Source organism: Crotalus tigris, unplaced genomic scaffold (genome assembly GCF_016545835.1).
Source record: "Crotalus tigris isolate CLP2741 ecotype Arizona unplaced genomic scaffold, ASM1654583v1 scf7180000024340.7048381, whole genome shotgun sequence".
Classification (NCBI taxonomy): domain Eukaryota; kingdom Metazoa; phylum Chordata; class Lepidosauria; order Squamata; family Viperidae; genus Crotalus; species Crotalus tigris.
Window position 1 is genome coordinate 2,779,946 of NW_024100510.1, and position 13,077 is coordinate 2,793,022.

A 13,077-nucleotide genomic window follows, 5' to 3' on the forward strand; every position below is an offset into this window, starting at 1 on the left:
CCTGGCGGATGGCCTATTTTCCTTCGCCCATCTCCAGCCAATCAAACTTCTCCCTCAGGTGTTCCACTGAATGGCTGTGGATGGCCATCAGGTACTTCCACTCACTGGATTTGTCCCAGGCTGCCGGCTGCTTTGCTTTCATCTACAGGTGAAGGGAGACCCTGTGATGAAATCAGTGGGAACTCAACCTCCGCAGCCTTCAGCATACTCTTAAGTGGTAAAGCAGTGTCGGACCGCCAGGTCCCCCCCAAGGACGAACATTTCCTCCTTCTGAATTAGCTTCTCCATCGGAACCTCACGGGTTTTTGGTCTCGCTCCAATAGATAGGACCATGCTCTCCATAAAGTTAGCAGCCTATATTGCATCTGCTGCAGCTGCTCCAAGGATTGAGATTGATTTCCCTTTCTTTTCCATCTCTGCATCTTCCCTGAGTCTTTCTCATCCACCCAAGGTTTGGGTAGGTAACCGGGGCTCAGGACCCCGTGGATAAATGAAATTGGGAGTCTTGATTTAATGTCATGGTTCCAATAGATGAGACCAGTAGAAATAAGAACTTGCTTTCCTCAAAGAATACTTTTAATGGCTACATAATATCAGTATGAACAAAGGTGAAACCAAGACTGAAAGTTCCCCCCCCCCAAAAGGTTACAACGTAAAAGTTGAACTTCCCACTCCGTAGTGTATCATAAATCACAATCCCCAATTAACACCTTTGGCAGGCTTCCTAATGGTAGCTCCAGCCTGCCAAATACTTAGGCTGCTTGACCTTGGTTCCCACAAGAAAGGTATTGTTTTGACTAAACTATAAGGTTGCATCTTGTTCCTCCCATTGCTGTGGCAACTGAAAAACGAAGAAATATGGTCGAATTCAGAATGTTTTGAAGGTTTCACAGTCAGTTCTCTAACCATTTTGGCTTCTTGTTCTGTTGCTTTAATTTTTTTCAAATATTGATGTCTTTTCCAATAACTATTGCCTTTCCATTTGTTTCATTATTAGTATTTCAATTGAGGATACTGACTTTACATCATCCAATACTGAATAATGTCATGGTCTGAGTGTTCTCAATTTTTCCAGATTTTTCTTCATTCTGCCTTTTTGATAGTTCATTCAATTTCATGTATTACAACAATAAAAACATGGCATGACAATACACCCCCTTGAAGTCAGTTTGCCAATAAAGAACAAAAAAGACCAAATTTGATTTGATGGGAGAAGCTAGCAAATATCAAATTAAAAAATGGACTGTATCTGTTTATATTAATTGACAAATTAATAGATCATACTTCTCAGGAATAAGCCAGTACTCAATTGTTTTTTTTTACTACTGTAGCTAAATTTTTAACTGAACTTCTACTGTCAAATTATGTGGATAAGCAGTAAAGAATAGAATGAATAAAATTATATATAATATAGAGTCAAGTGAAAACTTTAGTAGCTGGAAAAAAGTGTTGTAGAAGCAAAATCCCAGTATTTATTCAATGTTTATGGCTCCCTACTTGCTAAGAATTTTCCTCCTCTATATTTGGACATGTTTTTTTCTTCATGTAATTGTGGCCATGTCCATAGTCCATTACTAGGCAGTTTAGCTAGCTTACCTTTTGCTTTATGAAGCTCTAATACAAGTTGATTGTGCACTTTATTCTCTTCATTAAAACAGTCCATTAATCCATGCTCTTCATGAAGTATTTGGCATGCTTCCCAATTCTTATTCTTGCATTCCTCTTTAATATTACTATGGATATTATGCATTTCCTCCAGCTTTCAAAAAAAGAAGAGATTTAAAAGACAATGAAAGTACGTACTGAGAGGCAACCTGAAGTCTTAGATTGCACCTAGTCCCCAAATCCCTCTTGTACAGCTGTCACCTGAAATCATTATCAAAATCTGGTGGCAAATGACTAAATAGTAACACAATTCCTAGTGATCTTTGGCAGGAAACAAAGCTTAATATATCTATAATGCTGATTTCCCCTGTCCCCTCCCAAGAACCCAATGAAAGAAAGGATAAGAAATCCTAGCCCTGTCAGTAACACAAATACATCAGCATTTTGTAAATGTTTTAAATTTAAGAACCTTCAAAGGAAAGATATTAAATTTTAATGAAGTTTCATCTATACTCATTGTAAGAAAATATAATTTTCTTATATAATAACAATTTCTAGGTAGGAAAATTTATATATATCAGGGGTTTCAAATTGCAGTCTCCTGGGAGACTGAGCATCAGGTGTGTATGTCACAATTAAAATAATGCCTTAGGCATGGTGTCATGTTTGGACTTTGGAGTATTAGTAAGGTAAGAATATAAGTATCCACATTCTTCCTTTTCAAAGCAGAAAAAAAGAGTTTCTAGGGTTTTATGAACCATCACCAAGATTAAATTCTATGTTATATTATAAAATGTTATTTGAAATGAATGTTTACACTTCCATAATATTTTTATTATGCAAAATGTTTAATATATCTGTTAAATTATTGTTATATCTGAAATGCCAGTAGTTTTGAAAATATTAAAGTACTAAAAGTAAAGTAAAGCTACTAATATATTTAGTGGACTGGAATTTTAATGCAATTGAAATGAAAAATTTCAATTTCTTAAGAAGTATAAGTGATATTTAATCATATGGTACAGCACTATTCAATAATGATTCATAGATACTAACCAAGATAGTTGGGTTTCATGTATCTCAGAATTCTCAATTGATGTGCCATGCAATAATTATACTCTTTAGAATGCCTATACAAGTATTAGTAATGTTGGGTAATTTTACTTGCTATGTTTTATAAAGCTACACAGATTTTTCATTGTTTTATTTAATCATATTGCTGAGTATGTAGTTACTTGGTTCACTTACAACCATTTATTCAGCGATTGTTCAAAATTCACACAATACCAAAGGGACAATTTATACTCAAATTTAAAGATGCTGCAGTGTATCCATGGTCACATTATGATAATTTGGGTGCTTGGCATTCCACCTGCCATTCTGACCAACCACAAGGACACTGTAACTGCCCCACTCAACTATCTCCGCTCCACCTCTGCTCCACTGGATCCCAAAGGCCATGGATCTCCTCCCCACTCATTCATGTCTTACTCCACTTTGGAAAATCACACCCTTCTGAGATCCTGAGAATGATGCCCATTTCCAGAATGCCACCCACTTCTGGGATGGCTCTAGATGGCTCTGTAGGAAGGCCCTGTGTCACATTGGCTGGGTGCTCTTTCAAGAAAGATGATCTTCAGAAGAGGTAAGTTGGAGCAAGGCGTGATGGGATAGGGAGGAAACGCAAGGCCTATGGGACCCAGTAGAGTGGGAAGCTGTGCAAGGTTGCCTCGGAGTAGAGGAAGTCCTGGGAGGCCTAGCCCATGCCATGTATGAGCTAGTAGGGTGCTGCAGTGTGGGCCTATGCCTATACTGGGTCTACCAGGAACCCACTCCCATCCTGAGGCATCCTGCAGTCTGCTTTACAACCACAATAGACTGAGCAGAGATTGTGGTCTTTAAGCAAGGCAGTCATACGGATGCCTCACTTAATGACCATAATTTATCACTGTAATTCCAGGTTCAATTGTGGTCATAAGACAAGATTAAAGTGTTATACTGAAGACTGTTTGAGATGCAATAATGAGAACTATACATCAGGGCTTTTCAACCTTTTCATCCATTGTACCACTTTTAGGATATGGCAATATCCGAGCACCACCAGTCGCCTAGAAAGGTGTCAAAAACTTGATGACCAAAAAAAAAAAAGTGATAAAGTACAGGTAGTCCTCAACTTACAACAGTTTGCTTAGTGACTGTTGAAAATTACAATGGCACTGAAAAAAGTGCCCCCCAAGGCAAAGCCGAGCAAGACACCTGCCTGCCCAACCGGCGGCACTCTTCCTCCTGTCCAAGGTTTCCATTGTTGTGAGCATTTCTGTGAGGATTGGCAGTGGGGGTGAGGTGAGGGGGTGTTTGGTTTTTATTCCCCCAGTCTGCTGGGTGGTTGCAGCATATTTTGGTCACTTCACATGACCCTGGGACACTGTGACCGTCATAAATATGAATCAGTTGCCAAGCATCTGAATGTAAATCACAAGACCCTGGGGATGCTGCAACATTCCAGCTGATCAGCGCTTCTGGGCTCAGCAGAAGCGCCAGGATCAGCGCTGAGCTCCAGCTGGAGCCCGACGCTGATCCTGGCGCTTCCACTGAGCCCGACAGCCCTGCAGCTCCAGCCATCTCTCACTCAGGCTTGTGCGGTGCTGCCCCCGGTTCAGCTCATTCCCCTCCCCAGCTACCACTTTTTAGGTTGGTCGCGTACCACCTGCCATGTGGTACCTGTACCACTGGTTGAAAAGCCCTGCTATACATAACAGAAGCACATCGGTTCAAGAACTTATATCCAGTTCCTTCCTTCCATGGGTATGAAAGAATAGGTCTTCAGCACTGCTTGGCTTCCCATACTATTAATATATAAGATTTGATTATTGCTTAACTAAATAATAATATTTTACTTGTTTGGTTGATTCAGCATGCATATCAAGAAGTTTCTCCACAGTGATATATAAACAATGGCAGATTTTTTTAATCCTCTCTTCATTTTCAAATATAAGTTCAGGATTTTCAAAAATACTTTCACATAAATGCTCACTCAGTTCCAAAGAATGAAAACTATGTTCCAGTAGAGTTTGATCAGGAACTTCATCTATTAAATTGATAATAATAAATTGATTAATTTTAAAATGCAGGTTTAAAAAATATAAACAACATTTTGTTATACTTTACTAATAATTTTATAAACCAAGTTATAATTCAACTGAATTAAAATTATCACAGAATTTTCATTGCGCAGAAAATAATTCAGCATCTATAGAATCACTTTTTAAAAGTTACCCGTAACATTCCTGCATTTAAAATATTCAAGCGATTCTGTTCTGACTGTTTTATGTTACTTGTTGTATCTACAATTTAAACTGTATCTGCAGATGTTAATTTTTACTGCCATTGACTGGATTTTGTTGATTTTACTATATTCTTTTTTCTACATTTATTATATTGCTTGGTGGCTTTTTTTTATCCCCCAGCACTTCTTTCTGCACATTCCAACAGTAAAATCTTTGACAAACTCCAGTTATGGCCGCATAGGAGGATCCCATATAAGGTATGGATACTTCTTCATTCTCAATCATGATGACCTTCATAATGATTCCTTAAAATCTGGTTTAGAGGATTTAAATAAATTTATGCCCATGTAAAGAATTTCATTTAGAGCTAGGTATAGATTATTCTTCATGTTTTCTCTGCTTTACAACATCAGATGGAGAATAAATTGAACCCTTGATGAAAGAAAATTCTAAGTATTGACCAAGAATGATAGTTGGAACTTTCTGTGAGACACTTGACTAGACAATGAAAGATGGACTTAAGAGGGAAGGGTTAACTGCATCTCTTCTAGCTTAGATCTATGATTTCCTCTGTTCGATGGAGGAAATTCCTTCCCATCAGACTTCATCAATAGCATCTAAGTTGCAAATGAGATGGGAATGGGACAATTTATGAGTTAGCATAAGTGACTCACGTGTACATACAGGTAGTCCTTGACTTTCAACAATTCATTTAGTGACTGTTCAAAGTTACAATGGCACTAAAAAAGTGACTTATGACCATTTTTAACACCACTATTGCAGCATCCCTCATGGTCAATTCAGATGCCTGGCAACCGACTCATATTTATGATGGTTGCAATGTCCCGGGGTCATGTGATTACCTTTTGTAACCTTCTGGCAAGCAAAATCAATGGGAGCCAAATTCATTTAACAATCTTATTACTAACTTACTAACAATCTTATCACTAACTAACATAGTGATTCACAACTATGGCAAGAAAGGTTGTAAAATGGGGCAAAATTCACTTAACAAATGTCTCACTTAGCAAGAGAAATTTTGGGCTTGATTGTGTTGGTAAGGGAAGGACTATCTATATTGATCAGATATTGCTTTTATTTTATGGTCCGCTGTTATATCTCTGCTTTTGTTTTTCAACCCAGGATATGAATTAGTTATAGCTAATCATTTAAATCCCCTTCATGGATTACTGCCTTGGCGTGGCAAAGGGGCTTGCATAACTCAATGAAGCTATGAGCTATGCCATGCAGGGCCACCCAAGACGGACAGGTCATAGCAGAGAGTTCTGACTAAATGTGATCCACTTGAGAAGGAAATAGCAACCCACTCCAGTATCTTTGCCATGAAAACTCCATTGTAAGGACCCACCTCACTTTACATCTTAAGAAGACAGAACTCTTGGAATATCTCTTCCAACAGGCATCTTTATTAAGAGAAAATGATTGCAGGCGTTCTAGACAGGATCTGAGGAATTCTCTCCCATCCTTCAATGTTTTAAGTGTTCCCAAGTAGCCCCCCACCCCACAGTTCTTCTGGGCGACGATTCCCCCCCTTTTCCCTTATTGCCGGCAAAAAGGAGACTTCAGATAGCGAGTAGATGAAAGGCAATGGCTATATTGTTATGGTCAGTTCTCTTGGTGAGAATCAAAATCCAGTCCTTTTGAAGTTTAATGAAGGAAGTGAGAGCCATAAAACCCCCCTGCTCATCCCCCTTCCCCTTCGTAGTATGACAGAATCCAGAGAGAGCAGAAATGGGTTTTTTCCACAGTAGATAACTAGAAATGAAATATAATTGGATTCTGACACCCATGGACAGTACCAAAAGGCAAAAAGACATGACACTGGAAGATGAGCCCCTCAGGTCGGAAGGTGTTCAATATACTACTGAGGAAGAGAAGAGGGCTAGTACTAGTAGTGCCAGAAAGAGTGAAGTGACTGGGCCAAAGCTGAAAGCTGTGGATGCATCTGGTGGTGAAAGGAAAGTCCGATGCTGTAAAGATCTATTCTCCATAGGAACCTGGAATGTAAGATCCATGAATCAAGGCAAGCTGGATGTGGTCAAACAAGAGATGATAAGACTGAACATCAACATCTTAGGAATCAACTAACTAAAATAGACAAGAATGGGTGAATTTAATTCAGAGGATCATCAGGTATACTACTGCGGGCAAAAATCTCTCAGAAGAAATGGAGTAGCCTTCATAGTCAATAAAAGAGTAGGAAAAGCAATACTGGGATACAATCCCCAAAATGACAGAATGATTTCAGTGCAAATCCAAGGCAAACCATTCAATATCACAATAGTCCAAGTCTATGCCCCAACCACTGGTGCTGAAGGGGATGAAATTGACCGGTTCCATGAAGCCCTACAACACCTTATAGAATCAACACCAAAAAATCATATCCTTATCACCATGGGGGATTGGAATGCTAAAGTAGGAAGCCAAAAGATAAACGGAATAACAGGCAAGTTTGGCCTTGGAGTACAAAATGAAGCAGGGCACAGGATGATAGAATTTTGTCAAGAGAATATGATGGTCATAGCAAACACTCTTTTCCAACAACCTAAGAGACGGCTCTACACATGGACATTACCAGATGGTCAACACAGAGATCAGATTGACTATGTGCTCTGCAGCCAAAAATGGAGAAGCTCTATACAGTCAGTAAAAACAAGTCCAGGAGCTGATTGTGGCTCAGATCATGAGCTTCTTGTTGCAAAATTTAGGCTTAAATTGAAGAAAGTAGGGAAAAATACTAGGCCACTCAGGTATGAACTAAATCAATCCCCTGATGAATATACAGTAGAGGTGACAAATAGATTTAAGGAATTAGATCTGATAGACAGAGTGCCTGAAGAACTATGGACGGAAGTTCGCTACATTGTACAAGAGGTAGCAACTAAAACCATCCCAAAGAAAAAGAAATGCAAGAAAGCAAAATGGCTGTCTGAGGAAGCTTTGAAAATAGCTGAGGAAAGAAGGGAAGCGAAATGCAAGGGAGAAAGAGAAAGATACACCCAACTGAATGAAGAATTCCAGAGAATAGCTAGAAGAGATAAGAATGCCCTCTTAAATGAACAGTGCAAAGAAATAGAAGAAAACAATAGAATATGGAGGACCAGAGATTTCTTCAAGAAAATTGGAGATATGAAGAGAACATTTCATGCAAAAATGGTCATGATAAAGGACCAAAATGGCAGGGACCTAAGAGAGGTAGAAAAGATTAAGAAGAGGTGGCAAAATTACACAGAAGAACTATACAAGAACGAGCTTAGCCGAGGTGGCGCAGCAGTTAAGAGTGCAGTACTGCAGGCCACTTTAGCTGACTGTGTTCAGCAGGTCAGTGGTTCAAACCTCACCGGCTCAAGGTTGACTCAGCCTTCCATCCTTCCGAGGTAGGTAAAATGAGGACCTAGATTGTTGGGGGCAATGTAAAATATATATACATTGCTTACTGGTGTACACCACTTAGAGAGTGCTTGCACTTAAAGCGGTATATAAGTCTCATAAATAAATAAATAAATAAATAAATCTCTGATAACCATGATGGGGTGGTCACTGACCTCAAGCCAGACATCCTAGAACATGAAGTGAAATGGGCCTTAAGAAAGCTGAGCAACAACAAAGCTAGTGAGTTACTCAAAATCTTAAAAGACGATGCAGTAAAAGTGCTACACTCAATTTGCCAGCAAATTTGGAAAACTCAACAGTGGCCACAGGATTGGAAAAGGTCAGTTTACATTCCAATTCTAAAGAAAGGCAATGCCAAATAATGTTCAATCTATCACACCGTTGCACTCATTTCACATGCAACTAAAGTTATGCTTAAAATCCTACAAACTAGACTCTAGCAATATGTGGATTGAGAACTTCCAGAAGTGCACGCAGGATTTTGAAGAGGCAGAGGAACTAGAGATCAAATTGCCAACTTACGCTGGATCATGGAGAAAGCTAGGGAGTTCCAGAAAAACATCTACTTCTGCTTAATTGACTATGCTAAAGCCTTTGATTGTGTGGATCACCACAAATTGTTGCTAAAGAGGTGGGAGTACCAGACCATTTTATTTGTCTCTTGAGAAACCTATATGTGAGTCAAGAAGCAACAGTGAGAACTGGACACGGAACCACTGATTGGTTCAAAATTGGGAAAGGAGTCCGGCAAGGCTGTATTCTGTTGCCTTGCCTATTTAACTTATATGCAGAGCACATCATGAGAAAGGCAGGGCTAGATGAATCAAAAGTTGGAATTAAGATTGCTGGGAGAAATATCAACAACCTAAGATATGCAGATGATACCACTCTAATGGCAGAAAGTGAAGAGGAACTAAAGAGCCTCTTGATGCGGGTGAAGAAGGAGAGTGCACAAGTTGCTTGAAACTCAACATTAAGAAAACCAATATCATGGCATCCGGCCCTCTCAATTCCTGGCAAATAGATGGGGAAGAAACGGAGGTAGTGACAGATTTTATTTTCCTGGGCTCCAAGATCACTGCAGATGGGGACTGCAGCCAAGAAATTAAAAGACACTTGCTCCTGGGGAGGAAAGCTATGGCAAATCTAGACAGCATCCTAAAAAAGCAGCGACATCACCCTGCCAACAAAAGTACATATAGTCCAGGCCATGATTTTCCCAGTTGCAATGTATGGCTGTGAAAGTTGCACCATAAGAAAGGCTGAGCACCAAAGAATTTAGGCCTTTGAATTATGGTGCTGGAGAAGACTCCTGCGAGTCCCCTGGACTGCAAGGCGATCAAACCGGTCAGTCCTAAAGGAGATCAACCCTGACTGCTCTTTAGAAAGCCAGATCCTGAAGTTGAAACTCAAATACTTTGGCCACCTAATGAGAAGGAAGGACTCACTGGAGAAGCCTAATGCTGGGAAAGTTTGAGGCCAACAGAAGAAAGGGACGACAGAGAATGAAATGGCTGGATGGAGTCACTGAAGCAGTAGGCGTGAGCTTAAATGGACTCTAGGAGATGGTAGAGGACAGGAAGTCCTGGAGGAATGTTGTCCATGGGGTCGTGATGGGTCGGACACGACTTCGCAACTAACAACAATCATTTAAATTCATTCATTCATTCATTCAATGATTAATTTATTTGTTTACTATGAGTGGCATACAAAACTAGAAAAAACATAACATAAAATTTGACAGATAGCTCAAACTAAAATCCAAACTGATGTTTAAGGCCTTATCCTTCTACAGTCTATATAACATAACCCCTCCTCTCAATCAATATGCTAAAAGTCTACAAAGCTGATTCAAATAAATCTGGGGAAAAATAATATAGCAAGGAAGAAATAAAAGTGGGACTGTGTAATTCCAAGTTCTGCTACCTGCCTGATAAAACCCAATAAAAAATTAATGCTATATATTTGAACAGGCTCTAGCAAAGACTAGTGTATATTATATTCCTGGGCAAGAAAAACAATCAACATAAATTCCTAATCTGGATATCATAGACTGTTGTTTTTGTTCTCAATTCATATTTTTCTGACTAGATTGTCTTCTTTCCTTGTTCTGCCATTGCTACCTTAATTACGGCTGGCAGCTCTGCCACTAAACAAAGTGGGAAATCACCTGACCATGACTGGGCTGGGAGAAGGGACTGCCTATAGAACCCCCTTGCAGAGCAGAAATTGGAGAGGAAGAGATTTCAAGAGAGTAAGCTATTTGCTCTTCTACATATGTGACTCTGCCAACAGCAGGAAAGTGTTAGGCAAATGACAGTCTGCCTACACAAAGCTCTTGCTCCCCCCCCCCTTCAGAGTGGAGATACTGGAGAGAAAAAGATTTTAAGAGAGTACTTATAAACTGTTATGTACAATGTGCCCAGGGCTGCTAGCCCAATTGTATTGCTTTCAATGTGTAGAAGAGCAAACAAGCTTATTTTCTTGTAATCCCTTTCCTTTCAATCTCTCTGCAAGGGGGAGGACTACGGGGAAGGAATAGGACAATGCATACTGAATGTAATGGCAATCACATGAGTTAGGGATACCACAAGGGTTGTAATTGGGCAAAGAGTTTCTTCAGCACAATCATATCTTAGAACAGTCATTGAACAAATGGTTGATAAATAAAAACTACCTGTACAGCAAAATTCTGGAAGACAGCAAGAACATAGTTGCAGAATTCTATCAAAGACTTTATTTTCTCTTCAAGTTATTACCTTGACAAATTCTATTGTTTTTCTTTAATTTCCATTGCTCTATTGTTTTCAGTGGGTATACAAGTACAGTTTCTTCAGATATGATACCTTGTGACTCTCCAGATGCCAAGCTGTCATCAAGACAAAGACCAATTTTCTTGCAGATAAGATCTTCCATATCTTTTGCAGACTGTACCATTTTCAGAAGTAATTTCAAAGCCTGCTGACAAGATTCTTGTAGTTTATCCCTACAACAAAACATTATAGATTGAATTGTTCTGTCTGCCATTTCCATTGATTACCTCTTCTCCCCACAATGATTTCTTCCTTATTAGAAAACAGGAAGCAGATTAAAACAAAAGCAAAAATAAATGTTCAAATATTATGTATTTATAAGTAGTCATACAGGAAAGGCTAAAATAGATGTGATTCTCATACCATTTCTCCCAGAAATTATCTCTAGTCAAGAGCTGTTCTAAAATAAAATTGAAAATAACTTTTTTTCTAATTTTCTATTTTATTTTTGTATCTAAAATTATACATTGGATGCAAAAAAGCAAGCAAGATAAGTCATATTTCAACTAAAATTATTCTTCCTACTAACACATAAAAAAGGTTAAAGTTTAGATATGCATATCATCCAGTTGACTCATTCTACATTGAGTTGACATAGAAAAATACAGAAATTTAAATTTTAAAAATTACACTGAGATGTAAGGGTGGATAAAGATATTTTTCACTTTCTTAGGAAACTGAATTAGTAGACCAAACAATTCAAGGTGGTATGCAGCACCCTACTGAATAGCACCAAGGACCAGAATGCAAGGAATAGTTAATAAATAAGGGAAGAAAAGCAGAGTTACTCCAGGCTTTCCTATTAATAACTTCCCTTAAGCATACTATATATTTTAGTTATGTTACTACTTAATCCTTTAGCATAAAATTGTCTATTCTCCATTTGGTAAAAATGTGCACCTTTCCTTGTAATTCCAAAGATTTCCAAAGTAGGCTTATGCACCTTACCAGTTGATTTATAACAGCTTAATATCCCTTAGATTAGTTATTGCTCTTTAGTGTTTAGGCTATCAGTTGGAAAACCATTGAGCAAGGTTTTCAAATTTGAGCGAGGGGAAAAACTCTTATGTAAGAATGACACCATGGTCCCTAGGTTGATTGTTTCCAAAAACCATGAAGATCTCAAACAATGGAAAATTAGAATTAGAATAGAATTATATTAGCTTCATCCCTTATTCTTAAAAACTTTTCGAAGCAGACTGAGGAGAGATATACATGAATACTTTTGAGCATGGATCTTTTCCAGTGTATTTGTACTTAAAGCAGCTGGATATATAGTATCAGAAAAGACCTGCAAACTACATAATTAGCAGTGACAAAGAGCTGATAAAGATAAATCCTAATTTCACTATCACCTCTAAAATGCTTAGGTGTTCACATAGTTGTGGATTATTCATTCTACTACTATATCACACAGTTGTATTTTTATCCTTGCTCCTTGACAGGCGTGACATGAATTTCTACCCAACTCAGTTTTATTTGTTAGACTATTCTTTTAATGCTATCCATTCATTATACCAGAGGTCCCCAACCTTTTGGGCACCAGGGACTGGTTCCATGGAGAAAGGTTTTTCCGAGGACCAGAGGCTGCGTGGTTTTGTGTGCTGCCTGCATCCCATGGATGGGGCTTTGCTTGTTTGTGCGGCCCAGTTGCTGGCATGCCACGGCCCAGTACTGGTCAACAGCCTGGGGGTTGGGAACCCCTGCATTAAATCATTAAATCAGTTTACTATGTTGAAGATCTGAGAGATCAGAAAAATGGTATGATGATTTTACTTGGGCTAAATCAGATTCTGCATCTTTTACTACTGTAGTCTCTGCTTTCTACCAATATATTTATATTAAAAGAAACATTAATACACTATAATCTCCAAGCTCGTCTTTCCCAAAAAATGGCATATTGGTCAACTAAGTCATATAGTTAAAAATTTAAAGAAGTATTTTGATTTCTAAGTTTC

The 13,077-nt window shown here is 38.6% G+C and overlaps 1 protein-coding gene across 11 annotated transcripts in view; it reads right to left on the bottom strand.

The window, feature by feature from the left end:
- The window catches only part of PCNT (pericentrin), a 138,195-nt gene that overhangs the window by 85,137 nt on the left and 39,981 nt on the right, over positions 1-13,077 (bottom strand). For 10 of the 11 annotated variants that reach the window (XR_005554654.1, XR_005554653.1, XM_039326405.1 and 7 more), the window contains 3 exons: positions 11,066-11,292; positions 4,503-4,693; positions 1,597-1,759 (listed from right to left, as the gene is read on the bottom strand). Coding sequence is in view for 9 of the 11 variants with exons in the window: in XM_039326405.1 (XP_039182339.1) it covers positions 1,597-1,759; positions 4,503-4,693; positions 11,066-11,292 (581 nt within the window). In the remaining 2 variants the exon portion in view is untranslated. The remainder of the gene's footprint in view (positions 1-1,596; positions 1,760-4,502; positions 4,694-11,065; positions 11,293-13,077) is intronic. The other variant, XM_039326407.1, reaches the window with a different exon arrangement.